This window comes from Salmo salar, chromosome 22 (assembly GCF_965601325.2).
Source record: "Salmo salar chromosome 22, fSalSal1, whole genome shotgun sequence".
NCBI classification, from domain to species: Eukaryota; Metazoa; Chordata; class Actinopteri; order Salmoniformes; family Salmonidae; genus Salmo; species Salmo salar.
In genome coordinates, this window is record NC_138312.1 from 19,185,926 (window position 1) to 19,211,367 (window position 25,442).

The 25,442-nt window shown below is 42.1% G+C and overlaps 1 protein-coding gene across 3 annotated transcripts in view; it reads right to left on the minus strand.

Moving 5' to 3' along the window:
* Nucleotides 1–25,442, minus strand: part of LOC106582913 (dysbindin) — a 30,362-nt gene extending 4,920 nt beyond the window's left edge. The window contains exons 1-2 of one of the 3 annotated variants that reach the window (XM_045705484.2): nucleotides 25,126–25,442; nucleotides 10,425–10,515 (exon numbers count right to left, since the gene is read on the minus strand). In XM_045705484.2, the coding sequence (XP_045561440.1) occupies nucleotides 10,425–10,509 (85 nt within the window). In that variant the 5' untranslated portion in view covers nucleotides 10,510–10,515; nucleotides 25,126–25,442. The remainder of the gene's footprint in view (nucleotides 1–10,424; nucleotides 10,516–25,125) is intronic. The other 2 variants (XM_014166537.3, XM_014166538.3) reach the window with 2 other exon arrangements.

Here is a 25,442-nt window from a genome sequence, read left to right on the forward strand (position 1 = left end):
TTAGGAATAAGGCCTGTTTTTCTTTTGAAGCCAGAAGGAGGCTAGTATCAGATACATTTATGCCTTTACTAGACTATGGGATAGTTTATATATGAATGCTTCCGCTCAGTGTTTGAGATCAATTGACACCCTTTACCATGGCACTTTGAGATTTATTTTAAACTGCAAAACCCTTACGCACCACTGCACTTTGTATACCAGGGTTGGCTGGCCTTCTCTAGTCACTCGTAGGCTCAGTCACTGGTATACTTTTATTTACAAAGCCATTTTGGGTTTACTACCTTTTTATTTGGGCATTTTTATTGTTCAGAAATGTGGTGGGTACTCTGTTCAGAGAGAGGTTTACTTAAGGTTTAGGGTAGGGCTGTTATGGTGACGGTAATATGTGACCTTTTAGTCACGGTAACTAGGCTTCTCCAAAACTGCTCTCTGATGGTGCTTATGGTCATTAGTCGAGTACCAAACTTTCTAACTGCCAGTTGCTTATGTTCTGGTACTCAGCACTCTGTCTCTCTAATCACACTGACATCAATGCAAATGTAATTAAAAATTGAATCAAAGACTTCATGAGTGTCCATGAGCTCATGTTGCGCAACATTTCTATAGGCATGATAAAACTGTTTTTATGGCCTCTTTTAAAAAGAGGATCCAATCAGCTTTCTATAGGCTAGGCCTACTATGTTTATTTCACAACTTTCCAAATATTAAGCACATTGCTTCAATTTACAACAGGAGTATAGCCTACCTGACTGGTATGAAAATGAACCATGGGAAAAGCTCACCTATTCCGACAGGTGCATGAAAATGGTCCATTCTAAATCATAACACATTTCCCACATATATTATTTAGTATATGTAAAGACAAGATTAAAATAGTCTGATGAGTGACAATATTATCACTTGTGAATGATTTATTATCACTTAATGATGCCCTGCATGTGCAGTAAGGTTCACCTTCCAACAGGACAATGACCCTAAGCACACAGCCAAGACAACGCAGAAATCTCTGAATGTCCTTGAGTGGCCCAGCCAGAGCCCGGACTTGAACCCAATCGAACATCTCTGGAGAGACTTGAAAATAGCTGTGCAGCAACGCTCCCCATCCAACCTGACAGAGCTTGAGAGGATCTGCAGAGAAGAATGGGAGAAACTCCCCAAATACAGGTGTGCCAAGATCGTAGCATCATACCCTAGAAGACTCAAGGCTGTAATAGCTGCTTAAGGTGCTTCAACAAAGTACTGAGTAAAGGGTCTGAATACTTATGTAAAAGTGATATTTCAGTTTTTTATTTTTAATAAATAAGCAACAATTTCTAAAAACCTGTTTTTGCTTTGTCTTTATGCAATTTTGTGTGTAGATTGATGAGGGGAAAAACCAATTTAATCAATTTCAGAATAAGGCTGTAACCTAACAAAATGTGGAAAAAGTGAAGGGGTTTGAATTCTTTCCGAAGGCACTGTATATACAGGGTCAGTTCGAACAGCATATTTACAATGTGCAGGGATACTGGAGTGATAGAGGTAGATATGAATGGGGGTAAACAGAGTAGCAGCAGCGTATATGATGATTATATGTGAGTGTGTGTGTAGAGTTATTATAAATGTGTGTGCATGTTGTGTGAGAGCAAATAAAGTGTGTGTGTGTGTGTGTGTGTGTGTGTGTGTGTGTGTGTGTGTGTGTGTGTGTGTGTGTGTGTGTGTTGGAGTATCAGTGTGTTTGAGTGTGTTGAGTCTTGTGAGTGTGCATAGAGAGTGCAAAAATAAAATACAACAGTCAACTCAGATAACCAGTGTAGCCATTTTGTTAATCTATTTAGCAGTCTTGTGGCTTGGGGATAGAAGCTGTTCAGGAGCCTGTTGGTGTCAGACTTGATGCACCGGTAAAGCTTGCTGTGTGGAACCAGAGGGAATACTCTATGGCTTGGGTTTCTGGGGTCTTTAACAAATTTCCCAGGCCTTCCTTTCACACTGTCTGATAAAGGTCCTGGATGGCATGGAGCTCGGCCCAAGTGATGTACTGGGCTGTCCGCACCACCCTCTGTAGCACCATACGATCGAGGGCAGTGCTGTTGCCATACCAAACAGTGCTACAGCCAGTCAAGATGCTCTCATTGGTGCAGCTGTACTTTTTGAGGATTTGAGGGCCTATGCCAAACATTTTCAACCTCCTGAGGGGGAAGAGGTCACGCCTTCTTCACGCCTGTGCGGGAGTGTGTGGATAGTTTTAAGTTCTTGGTGATTTGGACACTGAGGAACCTGTAGCTCTCGGCTCCACTGCAGCCCAGTTGATGTGGATGGGGGCGTGCTCACCCCTCCATTTCCTGTACTCCATGATCAGCTCTTTTGTTTTACTGACATTGAGGAGAGATTGTTGTCCTGGCACTAAGCACACACCCCTGTGGAGTCCCCGTGTTGAGGATCAGCGTTGCAGAGGTAATGTTGCCTACCCTCACCACCTGGGGTCGATCCATCAGAAAGTCCAGGAACCAGTTGCAGAGGGAGGTGTTCAATCCCAGGGTCCTAAGCTTGGTGACGTGCTTGGAGGGGACAATGGTGTTGAATGCTAAGCTGTAGTCAATGAACAGCCTTCGCACATACAGCTGAAGTCGGAAGTTTACATACACTTAGGTTGGAGTCATTAAAACACATTTTTCTACCCCTCCACAAATTTCTTGTTAACAAACTATAGTTTTGGCAAGTCGGTTAGGACATCTACTTTATGCATGACACAAGTCATTTTTCCAACAATTGTTTACAGACAGATTATTTCACTTATAATTCACTGTATCACAATTCCAGTGGGTAAGAAGTGTACATACACTAAGTTGACTGTGCCTTTAAACAGCTTGGAAAATTCCAGAAAATGATGTCATGGCTTTAGCAGCTTCTGATAGGCTAATTGACAGAATTTGAGTCAATTGGAGGTGTACCTGCAGATGTATTTCAAGGCCTACCGTCAGACTCAATGCCTCTTTGGTTGACATCATGGGAAAATCAGAAGAAATCAGCCAAGTCCACAGAAAAAATTGTAGACCTTCACAAGTCTGGTTCATCCTTGGGAGCAATTTCCAAACGCCTGAAGGTACGACGTTCATCTGTACAAACAATAGTGCGCAAGTATAAACACCATGGGACCACGCAGCCGTCAAACCGCTCAGGAAGGGGATGCGCTCTGTCTCCTAGAGATAAACGTACTTTGGTGCGAAAAGTGCAAATCAATCCCAGAACAACAGCAAAGGAACTTGTGAAGATGCTGGAGGAAACAGGTACAAAAGTATCTATATCCAAAGTAAAACGAGTCCTATATCGACATAACCTGGCCATAATGACCATTATCACGTTAGGAGGAAAAAGGGGGAGGCTTGCAAGCCAAAGAACACCATCCCAACCGTGAAGCAAGGGGGTGGCAGCATCATGTTGTGGGGGTGCTTTGCTGAAGGAGGGACTGGTGCACTTCACAAAATAGATGGCATCATGAGGGAGGAAAATTATGTGGATATATTGAAGCAACATCTCAAGATATCAGTCAGGAAGTTAAGGCTTGGTCACAAATGGGTATTCCAAATGGACAATGACCCCAAGCATATTTCCAAAGTTGTGGCAAGGACAACAAAGTCAAGGTATTGGAGTGGCCATCACAAAGCCCTGACCTCAATCCTATAGAAAATTTGTGGGCAGAACTGAAAAAGCATGTGCGAGCAAGGAGCCCTACAAACCTGATTCAGTTACACCAGCACTGTATGGAGGAATGGGCCAAAATTCACCCAACTTATTGTGGGAAGCTTGTGGAAGGCTACCTGAAACGTTTGACCCAAGCTAAACAATTTAAAGGCAATGCTACCAAATACTAATTGAGTGTATGTAAACTTCTGACCCACTGGGAATGTGATGAAAGAAATAAAAGCTGAAACAAATCATTCTCTCTACTATTATTCTGACATTTCACATTCTTAAAACAAAGTGGTGATCCTAACTGACCTAAGACTGGGACTTTTTACTAGGATTAAATGTCAGAAATTGTGAAAAACTGAGTTTGAATGTATTTGGCTAAGGTGTATGTAAACCTCCGACTTCAACTGTAGATATTCCTCTTATCTAGGTGGGTGAGGGCAGTGTGGAGTGCAATTGAGATTGTATATGGATCTGTTGGGGTGGCAAATTGGAGTGGGTCTAGGGTGTCTGGTATGATGGAGTTGATGGGTATCATAGCCAGCCTTTCAGAGCACTTCATGATTACAGATGTGTGCTACAGGGCGCTAGTTATAGTGGCATAAAGCCTTAGAGTTCTCGGGAACAGGAATGATTGTGGTCAGCTAAAGACGTGGGGATTACAGACCCGGACAAATAGAGGTTCAAAATGACTGTGAATATGCCTGCCAGCTGTTCTGTGCGTCCTCTGCGAATGCGGACCTGTATACCATCCAGCCCTGCTGCCTTGTGAGTGTTGACCTAATTAAAGACCTTACTCATATCGGCCTCTGAGAGCGAGATCACTCAGTCCTCTGGCTTGGTGGGGGCTCTCACGCATGGCATGGTGTTGTTATTGTTGAAGCGTGCATACAATGCATTGAGTTCCTCTGGTAGAGAGACATCATTGGGCAGAACCCCACCGTAGGCAGATCTCCACCGTCAATAGGGGGGCCACTAAAATGTTTTTCTGCGAGGTGTGGGGCCACCCAACCAAATCTCGCACAGGGCCTCCAAAATGCTAGAGCCGGCCCATTCAACATAATGCTAATGCTTTTACTGTTGCAGACCCATAAATTACCTGACCAGTGTGGATGGCTTGAGAAATCAAAACATACAATATTCACACAGTACCACAGTGTACTGTATTAATCACTCAACACCCACCAATTGCTTTGCAAATGCCAACTGTCAATTCCCTAAGTTAATCTTGTTTGGGATACAATGCAATCACATTTCCCACCTCATCAGCACCATTGTAATAAAGCAAAGTGCTGCTAGAGCCAGAGGAGGGGACAGCACACAAGTGTGATACACAGGAGACAGGAAAGAGAAATGCAGGAACCCAGAATAACCTGAGGAATGCCAGTGTGTTCATGGCTCAGAGTAATTCAGGTTACACCACCTTTTATGGTGGGCTCCCTTCCTGAACACATCACGTATACAGACTGACAAGACATCTTCTTCCATTGTCAACATAAAACTCAATCTGTAAACACAGTCACTAATGGATTAGCGATGGAATATGGACATCATAAAGTGACATGTACACACATGTGAGCAGACAGCAGATTGATATACATTGGAGACTTCAACACAGCTCTGTAAAAGTGTTGGCCTCGCTCTCTCCTCCCACCACATCCATATATTGACCCCCTACTCTGAAAAAAAGTGTCTGGGGATTTAAGCATAATGAGAAGCTACAGACAGGGATTGGGCTAATTGGATGAGGTTTTTACGCCTGGTCTAAATTGGGAATAATGTAAATATTATCTGGCTTGTGCTGTGAGCACTGATCACACACAGGCAGTGGTGCTATTAGCAGCACAGTACTTAGGCTCTGAGCAGCTGAGGACAGCGAGGGATCAGGATAGAAACAATAACAAGGGAAAGAGGAACTAGGCCTCCGACCACGGGGCTGCAAGCTCCAAATGGGTGTCTGATTGTATTTCCACATCTTCTTCATAAAATGTTTTTTTTTATCCTTGCTTAGTCGTGACAAGGAATCACAAGCAGTGTTGCTTCTGTTTGTGTATGCCCATGCTTCTCAGTAAGCAAACGGTACAGTATAATGATAATACCAATGGTGTTCCTGGTTTTCCTTTGTATGCAGAATGATTCAAGGCCATCTGAAAAGGGCAACAGGCTCCCCACAGTCCAGTCTGCTGTGTCAGCCCCAACCTCCCTGTGGGTCCTGTGGAGTCCTCTGTCTAGTGATAGCAGGAGGCAGGCCTGTCACAGTAACTTCCTGTCTCCTTCAGTCTGACAGCCCTGTCCTGGGGCTTCGAGTCAGCCGGGGAGGAGAGGGGAGACGCCTCACTCATCCCCTGGGCCTGTCTGTCTGTCTGTCTGTCTGTCTGTCTGTCTGTCTGTCTGTCTGTCTGTCTGTCTGTCTGTCTGTCTGTCTGTCTGTCTGTCTGTCTGTCTGTCTGTCTGTCTGTCTGTCTGTCTGTCTGTCTGCACCACTGGGCATCCGTGGGTAAACACTAAGACACTGAGCCGTGTGATGGAGAGCCTCTGACACCAGCCCAAGAAAACTCTCAGAGCTCCAGAGGCACAAAACCAAAATGACACAGCAAAAATACAGAGCTGGTGAGATGTCTGCTGTGTCCTGCCAAACATTAAATGAGTTATGGTGGTTCATAACATTGGTATTCTGTGTGCTCTATGGGTTACACGTTTGCAGTCATGGAATTAGGCCACAACTGTGCTTCATCTTAGATTCTATTGCCCCTGATTTGGTTGCACTTTCTTTGAACCCACCCTCATTTACCCAAAACATATCAGACCTCATTAGCTGTCACAACCGCTATGTGTATGTATATGATGTAACTCGTTACATTGAGCAACATACTTTCATCTGTCACTTCTATTTTCTAACATAACCTGCAATGGTGTGCAGGCTAACAGCTATCTGACCAACTAAGCTAAACTGAGGCATGTAACAAACCGATATAATTAGAGATATGTCTTTCACTCCTGAAGCAGTCTCTACTCTCCTCTCCTTTCTTGTCTTCTCTTCTCTTATCATCCCCTTTTCTCTACCCTCGTGGTCATTGTTAACATCAAGTGATGAAAAATCATTACCCAACCTTTATAACTTTTTTCATTGTCATTTCCAACTCTGTATTTTCTAAAGGTCAAGTCTCCCAGAGCTGCTTTTTATGGAACCAACAGAGAGAGAAGGATAGTGTCACTCTTTTTACTCCCCCACAGAAAGCAAAGCATGGTGTGAGTGATGGAGTTACGATTACGTCATGAAGTCGTACGACTGAGCCCACTGAAACACTCTCGCCATGCAGGCTGCTCTTTTTCAGCCTCAATCTGGGAGATCATGTGAACTCATGGTCTGGGTCTACAGACATATACAATAGAAAACTCAATGGAAATCTAATGCATGATCGGATTTCTCAATTTTCTCAATGCTAGGCTGAAAAATAAGCCTATTGCGATGTTTACTGCATCACTAGTATGTACGGAACCCAAAAGCATCACAATGTGATGTCATAAAGTTATTGCCTGTAATGCATCATTGGTTTCTATGGAGACCTACAGATGTCGGATCTTAACTTGATCACTCTTTTGTTGCTCATTGGGATCAAGGCTTGCAATCAAAATCATTTTCTCTCTCACTTGCTCAAATGCTAGGCCTAGGTCCTATTACTGCAACATTCAAATGTACAAAAATGTATCTGAAATGCAGCCATACACATCGACAACCATCATTTTATATAGCTTAAAACCTCTTCAGCGTCTGATCCCGTTAGCGGGATCAAAATCCAGCGAAAAATCATATCGCCAATTAGCATTAAAAAAAATAATAATTAAAAAAAATATATATATATATAGATACACCTCTCCTGAATCGACCCACGTCGTCCGATTTCAAAAAGGTTTTACAGGAAAAGCAAATCATTAGATTATGTTAGATGAGTCCATCGTAAAAAGCAGCAACATAGCCATTTTCCGACCAACCACTTGCATCACAAATAACCAAAAAACAGCTAAATGCAGCACTAACCTTTTACAAACTTCATCAGATGACACACCTAGGACATCATGTTACACAATGCATGCATTCTTTTGTTCAATAAAGGTCATATTTATATATAAAAACAGCATTTTACATCGGCGCGTAACGTTGACTGACTATTTTCCCCTCAAATGCGTCCCGGGAAACAATGCTACAATTCCCTAAATTACTATTCGAAAACGATTTTTTAAATTTATATTGTCAATCTAACATTTATAGATGAATATCTCTTGAGAACACCTGTCATACCAGATTTTAAATTAACTTTACTGGGTAATCACACTTTGCGATAAAAGGAGATGCGATACACAGAAAATGAGCTAATAAACCGAGCTCGGCGCCATCTTGGAACAATCGCATGTCACATCTCATCTTGTATAATATTGTCAATAATCGCCTACCTTTAGTTGTCTTCATCAGAAAGCACTTCCAGGAATCCCAGGTCCACAACAGATGTATTTTCGGTCGAAAAAGTCCATCATTTATGTTCCATTAGCTTTCTGTTGTTAGCGCATCTGAATGCTGTATCCAAATACTCTGCCGTTTCGAAATAAATTTTTTTTTTCCCATTTAGGTTCGTTCAAACATGTCAAACGTTGTAAAACATTAATCTTCAGGGCCTGTAACACCAAGAGAGCCAATCAGATTCGACGGGGACGGTTGTAGAGTGTTTTGAAACGTTTCCAAAGGTGGGGGTAGACAGGGCCGCCGGCGTCATAATGGTGATGGCCCATCCCCTGTGACCAATTTCCAATGCGTCTCATTCACTGAGTTTCGACTGTATAAGGCTCAAACCACTGTGAAAAGACTGGCGACATCTAGTGGAAGCAATAGGAAGTGCTCACTGAACCATTGTTAACGGTGTGATTAATAGGGAAAGATGAGAAGTCGAGTCCACAATTCAGAATTCCACTTCCTGGTTCAATCGGTCTCGGGGTTTTGACTGCCACTTGAGTTCTGTTATACTCACAGACACCATTCAAACAGTTTTAGAAACTTTAGGGTGTTTTCTATCCATATATAATAAGTATATGCATGTCCTAGCTTCTGAGTTTGATTAGTAGGCCGTTGAAAATGGGAACTAATTTTTTTCAAAATGCGCTGTGGCGCCCCCTATCCTAGGGTATCCTCAAGAGGTTTTAATAACACAAGATAGACATTGGTCTTCACGACATGAAAATATCTAGTGCATCCTAAGGGTTCGAATGGAGTTTAATTGGGTGGTCTAGCGGTTAAGGCCAGCACGCACATATAGGCCTACTGTATCAGTGTGGGTTTGATTCTGGCCCACGCCTTTCTGGCACAAATAACTCAATCCCGTGATTGACTTGATGTAGTTACACATCTCAAATATGGACAGTCCAGGGTTATTGTACCCCCGAGCTTGATAAGAGATGCCCATACCAAACACTTTTGGATAACATAAATAGTAACAATCAGTAGGTTACACCAACATTAGTTCCCATTCAGACAAAGCGTCGGGTAAATTGCAATCGTAGATTTGCCATGATAAACAAGAAAATACTTTATTTCTACTGTACGGAATGCTTGTCAAACAGATAAAAAGCCCTTAGTCTGTTGAAAAAGGAGCAATATGTTGAGATGACAATACCAACTAGAGGGCGAACATATCTTGAAAGACTTTGGTTGCAAGTAGGACACCGACATAGGCGGTGTTCGAGAGGATCAAAACCATAATGTACCATGGGTAAATTATGACTGACTGATTGACCTACAAATAATAATACAAATAATAATGTCCAGTTATTTGTGATGCAAGGTTCTTTGTAGATCAGTCAGTCGGCAGTTGCCTGCACTGTCGGCTGCAATGTCGAACAAGCCCATCATCTTTTAGGAAGCTATAATGAGGTGAACACTAATGGTTGCAACAGCTGTACGGGTGAATTCAGCGCAATATGGTTTAACGAGACATCAGCTGGCAATAATAAAGGGCAGAATTTGTAGGACGTCAAAATAGGCATGTCCCAAATTCAGTGTCCCAATCCTCCTTTGCCGGGGAGGCTATCCCATAACACCTTGCGGTGAATTAATGGTTGACAGAAGTCCCCGCTTGGGATAACATTTTCCAGAACAATAAGGAATAACTTTTGAAATGTAAGTATAACATTTATTTACCAAATGATGTTCAATAAATTGCTTTCATATAAATTTGCAAGTCAAATGTTGAGTAACTGTCGTTTTGCCAAGCAAACTAACTAGCTAACACGTCGGACATGATAGCTAGCTAGCAGGCGATCTCATCCTGCCAGTGGGCTGTTTTAGAGATCAACTAAACTAACTCATTGTAGCATCAGCAATGTGTCAATTGTGACCGTTTTTAAATTATGAATTGGTGAACTTGCTAGTCAGTTAGACTTGTAGGAAATTCGTTTTTCCCCCATTTGTTTTCAGGGACTAAAGTGGGCAACTGATCGCATTTCACTCCATTGCATTGGTTTGGCAGGAAAAAACAGTCCTGCCCAATTCTTTTGGAAGAAAGACATTTTAACAGCTGATGAAAAACATAGGAAATACAGCCAGCGGCGTTCGGGATCAATCTAGGCTTGTTAGCCAGCTGATGAGTCTGTTTTGCTAGCTAGCTAGCATGCAGTGTCTGTCTACCAAGCTGTAAGCAACTTAACCATGACAAAAAATATACAGAACTGTTGACAAAACGATTGCATATTAATAAAGGTAGTTGTACCTTCAGCAACTTGAATCAGCACTGAAATTTGAGTAGTGAGGTTAATTTCTTCCCCCTTGTCTGCTTGTTCCAGGTGGAAGGACATGACACCCTGCAGATGTAAAGAACTTGTGAACCTCCCAGCCACCATGACAGTCACCAATGGATGTAGCTTACATTAAGAGGAAGTAGCCTAGGCCTTCTAATCTAGTTTGCATCATATCACCTTTCAATATTACTTACCAACGAATATAAAAGCAGATCTTCAACATCGGTCTAATTGAATAATATACATGGGTGTGATAGTTGTATGAATTCATCCCAGTGCAAGCCTACTCATTAGAAATAAAACGTTATTAGCTTTAATGCAATATTAGCTTCACAGTGAAACACCACTATTCTGGCTATTAATCATTCTTAAACAGTCACTAAAATAGATTATTTAGCCATCACAAAAAATTGTAGCCTGTATGATATCATGCATGCAAGCTTACCTGTCATGTCTAAAATGATGCAGCAGCAGACCAAGCAATATGCTAGAGGACCCTATACTGTAGGATAATTATTCTGGTAGGTGTCAACATTCATTCATTAGGTACCGAGGAGATCGATATTGTTAGTTGTTTACTTGTTATTCATGTCATATTTCCATTTTGGGATAGTTGTTCACTGAATTGCTCATCCTGCTACAGTGGCTACAAACAATGTGTATGGAGAAGGAAATGCATTGTCAATGACCAAGGTGTACCCTTCTATGCATACTAAATGTTTGGGGGGGGGGGATTCTTATGACTTTGCCAGCAGTAAGATTTGAGTTCAATATCTAAAAATACAAGGGCTGTCACTTTCTATTTCTGACAACACAAAATAGCTGTGCCCAAAACAAGTCCTCAGGCTTTAACAGGGATCCAACATCTGTAACACATGATAATGGTTACATCCATATAAAAGCCCATTGCTTTCAAAGCTTTGCTCACATTGCTTTCAGAGAGCGTCTCAGGAGTTTTTGTCTATTGCTTTTCGTTGTACAAAAACTCAAGACCGACACGATTGATAGCCCAATCTACTAAAATAGGTAAATCCCAGAGTGACCCGACTGCCCCTGAAGGGCAAACTGATCAGGAAAAAGATGGGGTAAAATGAAATAATAAGAAGACCAGTTCATTCATGTCTTCCAGTCTACTGCTGACCTGCTGTGGGGTTGGCTCTGGCAAGAAGGGAAAAACGACCAGGATCAAACTCCTCTGAACATAGAAATCTAAATGACAACCACAGTAGACCAACATCGTCTGTTTCACATGGTAGGTCTATATTTGCCTCAGGAAGATGAAACAGAAAAAAGCCACCCAACCAGACCTCAAGACCCCAGAACCTGACCATGGAAAAAGAAGGAAAGATGCTAAGGACCAAGAATGCTGACCAAACTCCTACAAATCAACCAGATCTGCCTCATCCAGAGGAAGCGGGAAAAGAAAGCTCCAGATCAAGCCTCTACAACCTGCACACCAGACCTTGACTATGACACAGCCAATAACAAAAATCTATGGACTGAAAATCTGCCAGATCTCTGACATCAGATCCTCCCAGTCTCAGCAGATCAAAGACTCCCATCGAGGAGATCAGGAGTCTTTCAGACTGGTCTCCTTGTCCCGTGGTCACTGTCCTCACTATCCTCACTGCCATACGCCAAAGTAACCCAGATTCTTCCAGAGTCAACTACAACTCCAACCTCCTCACGGTCATGGCCTCACAACTGCCAATCCTGCTCCTCAACATCATTCCTGAGGAACAGCAAAGGTCCCCAGGAATCTCTATTGGGCTGGCAGCTGCTTGGTGTGCCATCTCCATCACCTACCCTTTCGGATGAAAAAAGAACCAAGACCACTGAGGAGAAACCATCTGGCAGCCCTGACAGTGTACATGAAGTGGAGAGAGTTTCTTCAGCGAGAAGTTCCATGATGCCTGACATCACAACCAGGGCTGAGACACCTGCGCTTAACAGCAATACAGACAACTGCATCTCTACGGCAACATAAACTCATGATCAGACCCCAATCTCTGTTACGCCTAGTAATTTTAACCTTTGTAATTTATAAATAAATGCATATTATCATAACAATATAAGATAAGTGTAAGATAAAATAGGCACAACAATACAAACTGTATGTTAGCTCAAGCTCTTAACATTTGTCAAAAAAAGAAAATAAAGAAACCTCAATGGATCAGGGTCTCTTTAATATGTCCACCATCAGGTATAGATGGCATTCAACAAGGTCACTGGAGAGGTCTGCATGCTCAGACCAGAGCTGTTCAGTGTAGGCATGGGGAAAGAGTGACTCCTTTTTCTCTTCTCACAGTCTTACACAACCAGATATGCCACTGTGTTCTCTCATAAGGGCACAGTGGAAGCCATGCTGACAAAGCAAGATGCCAGACAAAATTGAGGCCAGGCATCTGAGGAGGATGTCCAACATTAACTTTAATTCGTTTTGATTTCTGGAATATCAAAACACGCCAGGGTGCATCTCAAAATTCTGGTGAAATGTCTGAGGGCTCTTTTTTAAAATGTCTTAGATGTAAAGTCCCCTGTTTTGGGGTCCTGCGTGGTTATGGTTCCGGTTCCAACCGAAATTTCAGTTATATATTGATTTGTTGTCACCATAGATCAAAATGGCTTGCAATGAGCGGTAACCCTAATTCTCACAGGAGTATGTTTCTTCTGCCTTGTGTGAAGGCCATCAACTCCTGGCTGAACCCTACATCACAGCATATGCCTGGAATCCTTACATTGTAATATGGTTTCGCCACTGTAGCACATTCAGAGATCGATTTATAGCCAGTAATCAAAAAAATGTATGGATTTTAAACAAAAAACACTTTCTGTTTGTCATAGACGAACATGATTAATATGAGATGAAAGGCAAGTTCCTAACAAGTTCAGGAAGCCAAGTTCTGTGAGACGTTCACAGCAATGGGGGCAGATGTTTTGATCAAGAGACCTTTAGAAAATATGAATATTTTCTCTCAAACTAAATATACTAGGTGTAATCTAATAGTTAGTAATTTTATGAATTGATTATACTATATTTAGAAGTAATTTTAAGCCTTATTCATAAACTCAGCAAAAAAAGAAACGCCCTCTCACTGTCAACTGTGTTTATTTTCAGCAAACTTACCATGTGTAAATATTTGTATGAACATAACAAGATTCAACAACTGAGACATGCACTGATCATTGGGCTGGCAGGTTCCACAGACATGTGACTAACAGAAATTGAATAATGTGTCCCTGAACAAAGGGGAGGTCAAAATCGAAAGTAACAGTCAGTATCTGGTGTGGCCACCAGCTGCATTAAGTACTGCAGTGCATCTCCTCCTCATGGACTGCACCAGATTTGCCAGTTATTGCTGTGAGATGTTACCCCACTCTTCCACCAAGGCACCTGCAAGTTCCCAGACATTTCTGGGGGTAATGGCCCTAGTCCTCACCCTCCGATCCAACAGGTCCCAGACGTGCTCAATGGGATTGAGATCTGGGCTCTTCGCTGGCCATGGAAGAACACTGGCATTCCTGTCTTGCAGGAAATCACGCACAGAACGAGCAGTATGGCTGGTGGCATTGTCATGCTGGAGGGTCATGTCAGGATGAGCCTGAAGGAAGGGTACCACATGAGGGAGGAAGATGTCTTCCCTGTAACGCACAGCGTTGAGATTGCCTGCAATGACAACAAGCTCAGTCCGATGATGCTGTGACACACCTCCCAGGACCATGACGGACCCTCCACCTCCAAATTGATCCCGCTCCAGAGTACAGGCCTTGGTGTAACGCTCATTCCTTCGACAATAAATGCGAATCCGACCATCACCCCTGGTGAGACAAAACCACAACTCGTCAGTGAAGAGCACTTTTTTGCCAGTCCTGTCTGGTCCAGCAACGGTGGGTTTGTGCCCATAGGCGACGTTGTTGCCGGTGATGTCTGGTGAGGACCTGCCTTACAACAGGCCTACAAGCCCTCAGTCCAGCCTCTCTCAGTCTATTGCGGACAGTCTGAGCACTGATGGAGGGATTGTGCATTCCTGGTGTAACTCGGGAAGTTGTTGTTGCCATGCTGTACCTGTCCCGCAGGTGTGATGTTTGGATGTACTGATCCTGTGCAGGTGTTGTTACATGTAGTCTGCCACTGCGAGGACGATCAGCTGTCCATCCTGTCTACCTGTAGTGCTGTCTTAGGCACGTGCACGCAGATGAGCAGGGACCCTGGGAATCTTTCTTTTGGTGTTTTTCAGAGTCAGTAGAAAGGCCTCTTTAGTGTCCTAAGTTTTCATAACTGTGACCTTAATTGCCTACCGTCTGTAAGCTGCCACTGTCTTAACGACCGTTCCACAGGTGCATGTTCATTAATTGTTTATGGTTCATTGAACAAGCATGGGAAACGGTGTTTAAACCCTTTACAATGAAGATCTGTTAATTCGTAAAAATCCAAATAATTTATCTTTGAAAGACAGGGTCCTGAAAAGGGACGTTTCTTTTTTTGCTGAGTTTAGTTTGTTGAATAGGAAATACATAATATAAAATGTAATATTCTCATATTTTTATCATATTTGTACTGTGTACAAAAGTGACTACACCTCAGCCATTTATAAATATTTTTACCAGAAAGTGAGATTTTAACTTTTCTTGGAGTATGCAGAATTACTAGGTATTGTTTATGGCCCTCTCATAATAAATAATTACTTTTGGGGATTAAATAGATGACATTTTTTATTACATTTATTTAAATTGAAAAGGTTAAAGGTCCAAGGTTAATCACAATATCAAATAATTTCTGGGTAACAATTAAGTACCTTACTGCAAGAATTTTGCTAGGACTGTCTGGGAGTAGTCGGAGTGGGGAAAATATGCTGTTATTGGCAGAGAGGTTTGGAAAAAATGTTATCGGTCTATTAGCTAATTTACAGCCTGGTGATGTCACCAGGCAGACCAAAACTCCATCCCACCAAAACAGGCAGAAATTTCGGGCAATCTTTTCAAACAGCTTTTACACTAAAAGTGCGTTATCATAATTTTCGAAATGTCTGAGTATTATTCCTACCTCATAGCGTGGAAGATATATAAAACAAATGAAAATCAAATATTTGACTGCATAGGCCTTTAAAAACCTAATGCAATGGCAATGGTAAATCTTAGCGCTGGCAATAGCGCTATAGGTCTGGGTGTGTCAAAAATATTTTGGGTAATTTCACAGTGGGGAATTATGGGCGCAATAGCTGATAGCCCAAAAAGGCTGGTTTCTGATGAATAAATAAGTTGTAGGTGTGTTGATGCTTGGCCCTTCACTGGTCAATCAGAACATGCTCCATGGCTAAATATGTGTCTTGCTTGAAATTGTGTATTTACAGTCTTTTGTTATCAACTCCAATTCAAATGTTTCTGTTCTACACTGAGTATACAAAACATTAGAAACACCTTCCTAATATTGAGTTGCGCCCCCTTTTGCCCTCAGAACAGCCTAAATTTGTCGGGGGAGGAACTCTACAAGTTGTCGAAAGTGTGCCACAGGGATGCTGGCCCATGTTGACTCCAATGCTTCCCACAGTTGTGTCAAGTTGGCTGGATTGCCTTTGGGTGGTGGACCATTCTTTATACACACGGGAAACTGTTTAGCGTGAAAACCCAGCAGAGTTGCAGTTCTTGCCACACTCAAACCAGTGCACCTGGCACTTACTACCATACCTCTTTCAAAGGCACTTACATCTGTGTCTTGCCCATTCACACTCTAAATGGCACACATACACAATCCATGTCTCAATTGTCTTAAATCTTTCTTTAACCTGTCTCCTCCCCTTCATCTACGCTGATTGAAGTGGATTTAACAGGTGACATCAATAAAGGACTATAGCCTTCATAGCTTATGTCATGGAAAGAGCAGTTGTTCCTAATGTTTTGTACACCTAGTGGAAATAGCCAACTGAAACAAAATAACAAAATGTAGGCCTATCCCATGTTTGCTAAACATGTTGCAGTCCACATTTGTTATAAGGAAAAACATTTTTTTAAAACACAGCATTAGCACTGATATAGGCCTACTGTACTCTAAATCGCAATTATGTCTGACATGGAACCCAAACCGGCTGTGCGCATGCGCCATCGTGCATAAATGTATTTTGTCCCCCACACCAAACGCGATCACGACACGCAGGTTAAAATATCAAAACAAACTCTGAACCAATCATATTAATTTGGGGACATGTCGAAAAGCATTAAACATGTATGGCAATTTAGCTAGCTAGTTTGCACTTGCTAGCTAATTTGTTCTATTTAGCTAGTTTGCTGTTACTATCTAATTTGTCCTGGGATATAAACATTGAGTTGTTATTTTACCTGAAATGCACAAGGTCCTCAACTCCACCAATTAATCCACACATAAACGGTCAACCGAATCGTTTATAGTCATCTCTCCTCCTTCCAGGCTTTTTCTTCTCTTGACTTTATATTGCGATTGGCAACTTTCATAAATTACATGCATTACCGCCACCGACCTATTTCGTCTTTCAGTCACCCATGTGGGTATAACCAATGAGGAGATGGCACGTGGGTACCTACTTCTAAAAACCAATGAGGAGATGGGAGAGGCAGGACTTGCAGCGCGATCTGCGTCAGAAATAGAACTGACTTTTATTTTAGCCCTTGGCAATGCAGACGCTCGTTGGCACGCGCAATAATTGAATAATATAGATTTCTAAATTTATTTTGCAACGCTCGTGCACGCGACGTGAGCGGCGTAGTCAGCCTGTGAGCCATGGACATGCAAAGCGTTGACATTAAGCATGATTAATTTCACTTATGACAAGACCTAAAAAGATGATGAATAATTATAATAAAATGGAACTTGTTTTAAATAATCTATGTCTAAATACGGTGACAGGCACCAAAATTGCTCCCCATGGGCATATGATATTGAGACAATGTAGGCTATGGAGGGTTTTATGAATATCTAAAAGCTGGAAAAAAGCCAATATAAAGGGCAAAGGGGAAAGTCCACTCACTGTTCGATTGCTTCCAATGGTTTCTGTCGTGGAGACTGCATTCACGGTAAATGCTGCATATGTCGGCTCAATCGTAAATTACCATTCATTTCAATCGCTTCAGCTATACAAATTGAATATCCTGTTATGGCTAGGGGGCAGTATTTTCACGGCTGGATAAAAAACGTACCCGATTTAATCTGGTTACTACTCCTGCCCAGTAACTAGAATATGCATATAATTAATGGCTGTGGATAGAAAACACTCCAAAGTTTCTAAAACTGTTTGAATGGTGTCTGTGAGTATAACAGAACTCAAATGGCAGGTCAAAACCTGAGAGATTCCTTTACAGGAAGTGGCCTGTCTGACCATTTCTTGAACTTCTTTGCCATCTCTATCTTTTACAAAGGATCTCTGCTCTAACGTGACACTTCCTACGTCTTCCATGGGCGCTCAGAGCCCGGGAAAAACCTGAATGTCGTCATCCCAGCCCCCGGCTGAAACACATTATCGCCTTTCTCAAGTGGCCGATCAAGGGACTGTGGGCTTAGGCGCGTGCCCTGGCCGCCCCCGTCTTTGTGATTTTTCCTCTGTTTGCCGAAAAGGAGATTCCCGGTCGGAATATTATCACTTTTTTACGAGATAAATTGCATAAAAATTGATTTTAAACAGCGGTTGACATGCTTCGAAGTACGGTAATGGAATATTTAGACATTTTTTGTCACGAATTGCACCATGCGCACGACCCTTCTTTACCATTCGGATAGTGTCTGGGACGCACGAACAAAACGCCGCTATTCGGATATAACGATGGATTATTTTGGACCAAACCAACATTTGTTATTGAAGTAGCAGTCCTGGGAGTGCATTCTGATGAAGACAACAAAAGGTAATCAAACTTTTATAATAGTAAATCTGATATTGGTGAGTGCTAAACTTGCCGGGTGTCTAAATAGCTAGCCCGTGATGGCTGGGCTATGTACTTAGAATATTGCAAAATGTGCTTTCACCAAAAAGCTATTTTAAAATCGGACATATCGAGTGCATAGAGGAGTTCTGTATCTATAATTCTTAAAATAATTGTTATGCTTTTTGTGAACGTTTATCGTGAGTAATTTAGTAAATTGTTAGCAAATTCCCCGGAAGTTTGCGGGGGTATGCTAGTTCTGAACGTCACATGCTAATGTAAAAAGCTGTTTTTTGATATAAATATGAACTTGATTGAACAAAACATGCATGTATTGTATAACATAATGTCCTAGGTGTGTCATCTGATGAAGATCATCAAAGGTTAGTGCTGCATTTAGCTGTCTTCTGGGTTTTTGTGACATTATATGCTAGCTTGAAAAATGGGTGTCTGATTATTTCTGGCTTGGTACTCTGCTGACATAATCTAATGTTTTGCTTTCGCTGTAAAGCCTTTTTGAAATCGGACAGTGTGGTTAGATAAAGGAGAGTCTTGTCTTTAAAATGCTGTGAAATAGTCATATGTTTGAAAAATTGAAGTTTTTGTATTTTTGAGGAATTTGTCATTCGCGCCACGCCTATCATTGGATATTGGAGCAGGTGTTCCGCTAGCGGAACGTCTAGATGTAAGAGGATATGACCCGTCATGTTAGTGCAATAGATCCTACAACCTGGTTGACATTGATGCATTGTATTTTTCTTAGAGGCCTGGGACCTGGCTTATTCATGAGCTAAAGGGAGAGTAGTTAAAGATGCTTTTCTTCCTATTCCATTTTGTTACCATCTAGTCACCTTAATCAATAAGGTCTGGGAAACTCACAACTGACCTTTTTACCTCTGATCAGTTCCCTAGGTCACACAATGATGTGATCACAAATGTCTTGGCTTGATGAGATCACTTTTCCGGTCAGTCATTCTCCATCCCCTACCCAACCCCCCCCCAGTTCACACCACAAGCGATCTAGTGTGACAGCCAGCAGGCAACACAGAGTGGCTATTCAGGAGGGAGGAAGAGGAGGGAGGGCAATGAGAGAGGACTGGGACAAAAAGGAGGAAGGCAGATTGTCTGACTTTCTTACAGAAAGGTTTTTTCACAGTTTTTACTCACTCCCTCCCTCCCTCTCAGTGAATGTTGTGGGAGGGACAGAGTGTAGGATTAGGGCTCAGTACCAGCTGGATGTGTGAAATGGGTCGGATTCAGACAGAGCCGGACATGTCAGCGTGCCCACTCTACCTTCCCACACAAAGACAAACACAGATCTGACAGTAAAAACAGAAAGAGCCCTTTCAGAAATACGAAAGCAGGGATGTGAGGGAGTGGCCCTGGGCCTGATTCTGAAGACCTGATGTGAGTGAGAGGAAGTTATTTTACTCCATGGGCATGTAGGGAAGGGTAGGAAGGGGTATCCCATTATATAAACAACGCACTGTCCCTCCCTGTATTCATCCTCACCTTAGTGCTAGCCAGATACTAAGACGGTGATGACCGGAAGAGCCTCAGAACAACAAACAGTGTTTGGGAACAAAACATGGATGATTAGCTTTCCAGATGATCCAGATGCTTTTGGGTTTTAGATCTTCACTCGGGCTGCTGGTTTGTGGCCCTGCAAGAGCAGCTCTGAAACTAAAACCCCTATGGGAATAGCCACTTCCTTCTGTGCAAACTGATTATAGACTAGTTTGCCAAACTCTCATTTTGAGGGAATTCTCTGCCATACAGCAAATTAAACCAGTGTTAAACCAAAACCACAGGCATCATTCTCATATTTCCCAGCATGCTCTATTGCAGGTAGATTTCTTTAATTGTTTGTTTCAATAACCATATTTTTGATTAATTAATCTTATGCTACTTATGTATAACATACATTTTGCTAAACTAATCCAATCTGTTACTTGGATTTATTGCACCCGTTACTGAAATGGTTGTTCCAGTTTACATGCTTTAGGTAATCTCATATCTTACTCTTTCCAACCCGGTAGTCATTCTCAATTTGGAAAGAAAATTCAAAATATTGGAATTACAAATCACTTTGCAAGTCTCTCACCCTCTCTCTTTCTCTCTCCCTCTTGCCCTCCCTCCCTTCACCAGGCAGTGACTCCTGACCAGATGCATCAGGACCAACAAGACCTGATGTAATGCTGTTTGGGGAGATGAGACTGACCTTTTAATGTTGCTGACGGTGTGGGAGGGTGACAGGAAACATTTTATTTTAACATGGACCATCTCATCACTTGTTCTGGAGTTTGAGAGGAGTGAAGTCAGGAGGGAAAGTGGACAAAACACAGAGAGGAGTGAGAAAGGTCAGCTAAAGAGTAAATGTTTCAATAGAAGTACAAAGAAGGTGGGAGAAAGAAGGAATATAATTTTTTATTTAACCCTTATTTTACCAGGTAAGTTGACTGAGAACTGGGGATGATTAGGTGGCCATGATGGTATGAGGGCCAGATTGGGAATTTAGCCAAAACACCAGGGTTAACAGCCCTACTCTTACGGTAAGTGCCATGGAATCTTTAGTGACCACAGAGACTTAGGACACCCGTTTAACATCCCATCTGAAAGACGGCACCCCACACAGGGTAATGTCCCCAATCACTGCCCTGGGGCATTGAGATATTTTGGGGGGGGACCAGAGGAAAGAGTGCCTCCTACTGGCCATCCAACACCACTTCCAGCAGCTTCTGATCTCCCATCCAGGGACCGACCAGGACCAACCTTGCTTAGCTTCAGAGGAAAGCCAGCAGTAGGATTTTAAAGCGAAGGAAAAGGATTGGGTGTGGAATAGACAGGGAGAGCCGAGAGAAAAAATGTGACAACTCTGATTGGGGCCCGTTAGCTGAGGATGTCTTGCTGTTTTCACAGAATGTATTTTCTGCTGCTCTCATCATCACATTCCACTCTCAGCAGTCTAGTAGCTGGCTAAAGCTGGCACTATGGAGATCACCAGCTGGCCATGACTGCCTGTAACTGGAAATTCACTGGATAAACTGCTGCGAATCAGGGGGCAACATTTAAACAGCTTCAGAAAAACTAGCTTTATCATCCGATTATATGAAGCCCTGTGCAATTACTTAGTTCAAAGAAGAGGTTTGGTAGGTGGTAAACTGACCTCAGTGGCAGGCAGCAGCCTCCCTTTCATAAAACAGAAGATGCCTCATCGTTTTTTCTTTACACTGCTTATTTTGGGTAATTTTTGTGTGTCTTCCTGCTCTCTCTCCTGAATCTTCCATTTGGGCTTGGTTCCAATTGCAAAGAGAGTGAATTATTGATGGTGAGAGTTGAGCTGTGTGTTTGTTTGGATTGTGTGTGTGGGGGAAGCTTTTTGCAATGGGTTGAATCACAGCCTGGCACCACCACATACCCCACTCTGTAAACACCACAATGACTTTATGAACCCCCTCCTTCCCCCAGCACAAACACACACCCCGAACAGACAATAGGGTCGTTTATGGGTCAGTCAGCCTCAGTCTCCTGTCCTAGTGCCCTCTATATGGTCCATGAGCAGACTACTGGTCCACAATGGACCCAAGAAGGTGACATCTGAGAAATGTCTCCATTGGACTACACTCACTCACCATGAATGTGCAGGTTTTGCCAGGAGTGTTGTGAGGGAGTGGATGTATGTCTCGGTCAGCTGAACTCCCTCCATCGTGAGTTGAAGACTCCTAGTCATAATCACATGATAACTCATTACCAGCCCTTTGGCAACACATAAACTATCCCATTGTTCATCTTCCCTGGTGTCCCTGGAACCTATTTGTTGTGGATCCTCTTTTTGTGAGGAATAGTTTACATTGCTATTTTCATATCATTAGGGAGTGTCACTGAAATGTTTGGCTAAACGCAATAGAATAGTTCTGGCCTTGCACTGATCTATTCTGTTGTTGTTAGCATTTCTCAAATCTTGTGCTGTCATGAGCCTGCCCAACTAGCACATACCGTTCTGAGAACCATATGTTTCTTATAACTTGTTGAGAGCTTGGTTGTCCTATGGTTATTTTGCATACAACTATTTCACAATGTTCTGGGAATGGTGCAGGATACCCAGCTAGCACATAATGTTCTGAGAACCATATGTAGGAATTTAGGTACTTCAGCATAATGTTTTCTACAGGTTTCCTCATGGTTCTATTTAAAGTAATGTTCTTTGAACATTAAGAAAACTTTCCATGAAAACCACAAGAAAACATTAGTAATGTTCAAATAATAATATTTTAAAACATACACTACCGTTAAAAAGTTTGGGGTCACTTAGAAATGTCCTTGTTTTTGAAAGAAAAACACATTTTTTTGTCCATTAAAATAACATAAAATTGATCAGAAATACAGTGTAGATATTGTTAATGTTGTAAATGACTGTTGTAGCTGGAAACGGCAGATTTTTTTATGGAATATTTACATAGGCGCACAGAGGCCCATTATCAGCAACCATCACTCCTGTGTTCCAATGGCACGTTGTGTTAGCTAATCCAAGTTTATCATTTTAAAAGACTAATTGATGATAAGAAATCCCTTTTGCAATTATGTTAGCACAGCTGAAAACAGTTTTTCTGATTAAAGAAGCAATAAAACTGGCCTTCTTTAGACTATTTGAGTATCTGGAGCATCAGCATTTGTGGGTTCGATTACAGGCTCAAAATGGCCAGAAACAAAGATCCTTCTTCTGAAACTCGTCAGTCTGCTCTTGTTTGGAGAAATGAAGGCTATTTCATGCGAGAAATTGCCAAGAAACTGAAGAACTCACACAATGCTGTGTACTACTCCCTTCACAGAACAGAAACTTGCTCTAACCAAGTTTGCACTGATTTATGAATAATGAATAATAACTGTATTGTTGTATTTAATTAGCTGAAGGCCATGAGGCCGATACGTAAAGCATATTAAATATCAGTGATACTATCAACAGCAGTGTGCAGTTTCCTTTTTCCTTCATCTTGTTCAACTGTTACCATGCACCTGCAAAAAGATTGCTCAGATGTGCGAGTGCCTTTTGAATTTTGTATTTAATTAGCTACAATATGCCTATAAGCATTAATATGTACCTGGTCTGAATCCGGGGTTGTTTTTCACCAAGCAGAGGGTGGGATTTTTAAATATTTTTTATTACACCTTTATTTAACCAGGTAGGCCAGTTGAGAACAAGTTGTCATTTACAACTGCGACCTGGCCAAGATGAAGCAAAAGCAGTGCAACAAAAACAACAACACAGAGTTACACATGGGATAAACAAACAGTCAATAACACAATAGAAAAATCTGTATACAGTGTGTGCAAATGAAGTAAGATTAGGGAGGTAAGGCCATATTGGTGAAGTGATTACAGTTTAGCAATTAACACTGGAGTGATGTGCAGATGAGGATGTGCAAGTAGAAATACTGGGGTGCAACAGAGCAGAAAAACAAAACCAAATATGGGCTGAGGTAGGTAGTTGGTTGGATGGACTATTGCTTGGGGGAAAACTACAGTATCTACACTGCAGCTGTAGCAGTCAAAGTTAAAATGAGTACAGGTGAACTAAAAACACAGACTTGTGTTGTGACCATCTCTCCATCCTACAGTGGGCTGTGTCACTATGAGGACAGTACCAGGCTGTGTCTGCCTCGGTGGGAGGCTGGCTCCGTTTTAAAGGAGCACTCTGGCAGCAACCATCCTGTCTGTGACCATTCAATACCAACTGCTCACTCCAATAATTCTCAGCCCGTCATCTAACTTTTCAACAGTGTGACAACAGCTGTTCAGTCCTCCAAGCCAACCCAAACCACTGTGCCTCCAAACATAACATTCCCACACAATGCAGTCCATACAGGCAGGGCACTGGGAACCGGGACTGGTCAATGCAACAGATGGAAGATGTCTTCTCTCACAGTCATGTTCTGATCCAATTTAGCCCCAGTAGGTCTCTCACTGACCTACTGACAAATTAAATTACCCCTATCTGGGTTTCTCTGTGAGAGCACCGTCTGTAGGACAGTCTGTAGCCCTATGTCACTGCAGTCAATCTGTTCCCATAGGAGATAGACACACAATCTCATTAGGAGTTAGAGATTTACATCAGTGAAACCAATGGATGCCTTTGTGGCCCCTAACCAAAATTAGAATATATCCCTTTAAGAACCCTCAGCGGCTTGAGTAGAGTCCCACTGATTACAGCGGGACAGTATATATGGTGATGATTCAACATTCTTGTCTTTATTTGGTCAGTAAAGCATGTCTAGTATGCCAGGATTAGTAACATCAAAATCTGCAGGTCCTTACCACATCGGCTGAACATTCAAAGCAGCCAACACAGACACTGACACACACACACATTCTTTGTTTTAAATGCTCAAACATCACCACCACCAACAACAACAACAACACCAACAACAACAACATCAACCACAACAACAGGAATCAGTATTTCACCCATAATTACTTCAACAGGTTCTGTTGATTGTGGCTTGATTTATGTTTCTCTTCCCTAAATATTGAATGTGTTTGTCTGTCTGTAAAAGCTAAAGCAGATAACCAAATATGGACAGGAATTTATTCTATGTATCTTTCTGCTCAGCAATAGGGGGATTACAGTAAATGAACCTATGTAGAAAGTTAATAAAAACAGTACAGTACAGAATAAATGACAAGAATTATCTGTAATAACTTATGGCGTATTCACACAGTGACACAGTCTTTCCAACTCCTACACATTCAAGCAGTTGTTGAGAGAGCTAAAGAAGCTGTAAAGTTACTCACAGGGTAGACGCTTGTTGTGGAGGTTTGCTCCAGATGAGCTCATGGTGCTGGCAGCTTCGGACAGAGAGCTGCAGAATCAGATAAGATGTGCTGTTGAGGAAGACTGGAGGGTCAGTTCACACAGTCAGGCACAGAGATTCGATGAGGTGGGGAACAATCAGCCCTCCAGAGCTTTAGCAGGACAGCTCATCGCCCTCCTCCTCTCCTGGGACAGACAGACAGAGTCAAAGCACTCCCAAGAAAGTCACTGGCTCTCTCAAGCACACGCAGGACCCTTCTCCCTTAGTGTACTCACTCAGTCAACTAAAGTATTTGGA